We start from the raw sequence: 5,077 nt of genomic DNA, 5'->3' as shown, positions 1-5,077 counted from the left end.
TCCGTCCTCCCCCGTTCGAAAGCTTTCACCGAATCCGCATCGTCAGATTCAATTTCAAGGCATTAAATGCACCACCAAGTGTGCTTGGCCCCATCAGATACGGTATCATCGATTCATTGCATCAACTGCTGCCATCCAAGATTCACTTGTAGCCGGACAAGAAACACACACACTTCGTGACCGTACGCAAAAGAAAACCGACTCCTTAATCCTTGAGACTCGTGGTAATCCATGGAGTCCAACTCCATTGGAAATGCAATAAGAGCTCAACAAGCCTCTACAAGCCAAGAACTCAACAAGCTCATAGAATGGCCGGACTCTTTTAGAGAAGGAACAGTTAGAAACACATATGTTAGCTAATCGTCAACTTCATCAGCAATGCAATTCCATAACACCAATGGTTCCAGCAAAATAAAATCACTGTACAGATCGCAGGGACATGACACAGATCATACCTTATATATACCCAAACGCTAATTTGGATGATAGCTGTCTTTTAATATCAACTTTCCACACAATTTTATCATCATCATCAGAGTCACATATTTCCACAACAATAAAATTAGATATTCCACCTGCTGTCATCAGCTATACATCAACAGAAGGCAGTGGAATTAAATGCTCGCCATGTTACATACGAGGAAGACAAATTAACTGGCAGACCCACATCGCATACTCATCACAAATTCAAAGTTTTGATCTCCAGATTAAATTTTGATGTTGATGAAATATAACGGGACTTGCAGGAGGAACAAGCTTTAATGTTTGCTATATCAGTACATATTTATGAAGAAAAAAGAAAGAACAAAGGGAAAGAAATAATTTGAATTTGAACATACACCACACCATCACAACAATCTTGTACCATGTACTGATGATCTTCCCAGGCTCCTCCTCCTATGCTGCCTTTCAGAACGGGTTATGCCTACAGCACTCCCATCATCATCATGTTCCTCCAAGCGATAACTAAATGCTGCATCACGCGAAGCACGATCAACGATGGTTGGAAGATGACCATTGCTCCCTTCTCTAGCATTACCTACACGGCTTCTTCTAAACCTCCTATTACGGGCAGCCTCCCTCATGAGTGCGGTAAAGATACTCCGACCATTCCTCCGTCCAAAGATACCATTTGCGTTATCGAAAAAATCATCATTGTAGTCATCGAAATCGGTACCAGAGTCACTGTCGTCATCAAAGTCGGTATCAGAGTCACTGTCGTCCATGTCTATCACATAATCTCCCAATATAACTGCCCTAGGCATTGAAGATCTTATTGTGCTGATCACATCCGCCCGCTCACTCTGGTACTCGAGATTTCTCCATTTCTGTTCGAGAACAGGATCCACTACATGGGGCTTTGCACAAGGGTGCTCAGACCTCATGTGCTTACGAAGCTCTTTGTAGCTACCCATGAATGAGCAGTCGTCCTGCATGCAGCTTCGCCTCTTTTTGTTGAGATATTTACGTGCTGGTTCCACCACAGTCCATCCTTTCACCTGCCCTCGGCATAGAGGGCATGCTAGCTCCACTACCTCGCATTTCTTCCATGCAGGCAAATCATGGATCCGACTTCCCACCAATGAAGTTGTTTTAGCATATGCCTTCTTGAATTGTTCAAGACAGTTAGAAAAACGGCAGCTGGTTGCACACATGTAGGGGCGACAGCCCTTGTCATGAGATGAACAAAGGAGGAGTACAGCATTGTGTGGAAATTCCATGCACACAGGGCAAGTAGCACCCTTCCAATCCTTCCTCTCCAAGGTAAAAGATGTCTTCTTTGAAGACCTTTCTGCTGAAATAGGTCGTTGATATGAAGGCACCGGATATGGAGTCGACCGAAACTTCCGAGATAAATTTCTGTGATAGCTTCTGATTCTTCTTGCCATTTCTTACAAAATCTAATAAAAAAGAAGTGAATTTCTGGAAATTTAGGACCACAGCAACCATATTGCGTTGATAAAGATGACATCAAAAGAATAATAAAGAGATCGGTCACCATAGGTATGGGGCAGAAAATAGGCATCCACGCGTGTATGTCATTCATAATGAACAAATCATCACATGGTTTTAGAAAAAGGAAAAATATCTCATACGTACCTGATCCAATTAAAGGTTAGGCAACAAAAAAGAAAAATTCTGGAACATAAAACAGGAATCCAAGCCATTTTGTTAATACGCACAACCCATCGACATATACATACCTGATCAAGTTAAAGAAAGGGCAACCGAAAAAAATAAAAAACATCAAATAATGGAGCATACAAAATTCCTTGATAAAGTAACAAGAGATTCATACTGTTATTATCTCCAGAGAGACTAATGACAAAGTAAAAGAAGTTTCCAATGTTCCCAAAAAGAGAAGCAACCAGTTGTCTAAGAAAGATAACAATGGATTTTTCTTTTCCTTTCAAAGATCCCACTTTAAAAAACTTTATATACGAACAAAGTTATGACGACCAGCATGGGCAGAAAGGAAGTAATGCTACTTATGGACGATACAGCATTGACACCATTGATTGTCCTCCAGGCACAAGCAAATTCAACTACATTTTTTTTATGTTGGCGCTTCAAAATTATGACCAAAGAATCACCATCGCAAATTAATCAAAGAATCCTTTGACACTGCTCCCATTGTGTCATATTGAAAAAAGAAAAAAAAAATCAAAAACTAGGCACTTAACATGAATGGTGACAATTGTTTATTCTAAAATTCACAAAGCAAAGACTTCTTAAAAAATTATCAGAAATATAAACAACAAACAATAAGAAGAGATGTAAGCCAACCTTGACCTCTGTGATCTAGAATCTTCTTAGCCAATGGGAAGAACCCCCTCACAATGTGATCATCAAATGCATTTTTAATCATTTGTTGTTCCTATAACATGAAATCCACTAACATAGACTCAATGCTGAAAGAGGCCTTCGAAACTATGCAAAAAGAACTAAGGTTAATTGTTTCACTATAGTTCAATTATCATGTTCCACCCTAACACTTAAAAGCTATTTTCTTACAACAGATTTATCTGGGGCAGTGAAATACTCCTGGAGTCAATAATATGGTTGCCTATTTTTTTCAAACCCAACTTCATTTAAGAAATCATTCAGATTTGCAGAACCAACCAAAACCGAAAAGGTAATAATTCTTCCCATTTATCATTTTCATATAATTGATCAATGATGTTGAATGTCTCAATATAACTGATCTTTCGATGTATACACACATCCAAGTATAGTATTGTTTTGATTAATGAAGTCAAATGTTAGAATATGACTGATCTTCTGATGTATATATGTTACATAACTAACTGTACATATAGTAAAGTGTGGAGTTCGAAGCTTTTTCGAGACTTGTTCTGGTATTCTTAGTGGCAGCTCCATGAGTCTTGAAAACCAACAATCCTGTAAAGAACTGGACCTCTCCTCAAATTTCTAGAATCTAAGGAAAATTCAGAGTACAAAAAACAAAAAGAAAGGCAGAAAAATTATGTACCCTTCAGATTAAGTATATGATGCCATGAAATAAAAAAAAGAAAGGCAGCACATCAATGTCTGGTCAATAATAGATAACACAAAATCAAAAAGGCTTCATGAAGGATCTGACAGGATTTTATGTACATCTATCAACCTAACAGCAAACTATTAAAATTGGTGTCAAGTCGTCCTAGCCAAGAAAAACTGAGGTGAGAAATTGTGATGAATCTAAAAGACATTCATGGGAGTGAAGATATACCCTTTTGGTAAATTCAAGTGCCATGAGCCAAGGAACAATAGTCTGAAATTACTTGAGACAAGAAAAGAGATAGCATGATATTGTTGGATAATTAAAAATAGCATGTCCAAAAACCTTACCATAGATAAGATGAGAACATTGAAATGGATGCATAGAGTTTCCAGAAAAGATAGAATAAATTGTGTTTTCATTTGCAGACAATTACGAATCGTCCCAATAGAGGATAAAATGAGAGAAAAATAATAATAAGTCAACATGTTATATATATAATGAGAGAATTATCTATTTGAGCACAAAGTAAGATTTCAAAATCCTTGTTGAACTTATTAAAACAAGTCATAAAATAAAAATGGAAATGTCTTGAACTTACAAGCCTTGCCAACTTGGTCATATAGAATCATGACTGTCACAAGCATAAACAATACAGTTTCTTTCTGTAATCTAAGACAAAATCGAGACCATAAGTCCGTTGGTCAACCAGGTGGTCGATAGATATCTTGGCAGAGGTAACACAAAGTCAACATGGAATATCAATATTCTAAATCCTGCTACAAGGAAACATTTCGTGATTCCATAAAACTCATAAAGGTTCGGTAACATGACAATCAACAATTCAGATAACAATACACTACATAGATTGCTTCAAGCAGAAGAAGAATTAAGAAATGCTCAAAAACCACATTAATGGTTACAACTCGATTGTCAGTTCAAACTTTCCCAATAAAGAAGAAAAGAAACAAAAAAATACACCCAACCCAGAGCAAGGACTGGTGATATTTGTGAACGCAAAAAAAAATTGCGGTCATGTGAATCAAATAACACCAGAAAGAAAAGCAAAAGGTGCGCCAAAATTAGTGGATAAAGGAAAGAGCATCAACAAGTTCTTGAACCTAAACAAGTATGACTTCAAAAGAATCACAAACATAAGATCTCGCGGCAATCAATCGGAAAACGTCTCCAACAGACAACGTTTAATCGTAAGAAGAGTGACGGTGAATCTTTCCAGGCGTAAGAAAACGAAAGACGAAATCTTGATGCGAGCAGTGGTGCAAGATTCAGTCCCGGAGGCGGAGGAATGTGCAGAAACAGCGTCAAGCCCTAGAAATCAAACGGGCGTGGGAGGGAGGGAAAAGAGGAGGGAGCGACAGATATGGAAAGCGATGGAGGAAGGAAGAGAGGGGAGAGGGGATTCGTACCTAGAATGCGGAGACCGTGGGAGGCGGTGGTGATGGAGGGCAAGGGCGGGCAGATATCGCCCTTCCGACGGCGATGGCGTTTCTGAGGTGCGGCTCTTCAGAGCGATGATGGGGTGGCTCCCACTTCCTTCGTTTTATAGCGTCGCTT

General features: G+C 38.8%; 1 protein-coding gene across 3 annotated transcripts; it reads right to left on the bottom strand.

The window, feature by feature from the left end:
* Positions 1 to 676: 676 nt before the first annotated feature.
* On the bottom strand, positions 677 to 5,077 carry LOC135584350 (uncharacterized). Of its 3 annotated transcripts, XM_065129382.1 has the most exons (3): positions 4,930 to 5,035; positions 2,000 to 2,100; positions 677 to 1,901 (listed from the first exon to the last, which is right to left on the bottom strand). In XM_065129382.1, exon 3 carries the CDS (start codon positions 1,887 to 1,889, stop codon positions 849 to 851), a length of 1,041 nt encoding a protein of 346 aa, XP_064985454.1. In that variant the 5' UTR covers positions 1,890 to 1,901; positions 2,000 to 2,100; positions 4,930 to 5,035; the 3' UTR covers positions 677 to 848. The 3 variants fall into 3 exon arrangements, with proteins under 3 accessions (XP_064985454.1, XP_064985452.1, XP_064985453.1); XM_065129380.1 differs by lacking the exon at positions 2,000 to 2,100 and having other exon boundaries at positions 4,930 to 5,077; XM_065129381.1 differs by having other exon boundaries at positions 2,000 to 5,035.

Source organism: Musa acuminata, chromosome BXJ2-10 (assembly GCF_036884655.1).
Source record: "Musa acuminata AAA Group cultivar baxijiao chromosome BXJ2-10, Cavendish_Baxijiao_AAA, whole genome shotgun sequence".
NCBI lineage: Eukaryota > Viridiplantae > Streptophyta > Magnoliopsida > Zingiberales > Musaceae > Musa > Musa acuminata.
The sequence above is the reverse complement of the archived record's forward strand: the minus strand, read 5'-3'. Positions and strand labels throughout refer to the sequence as shown.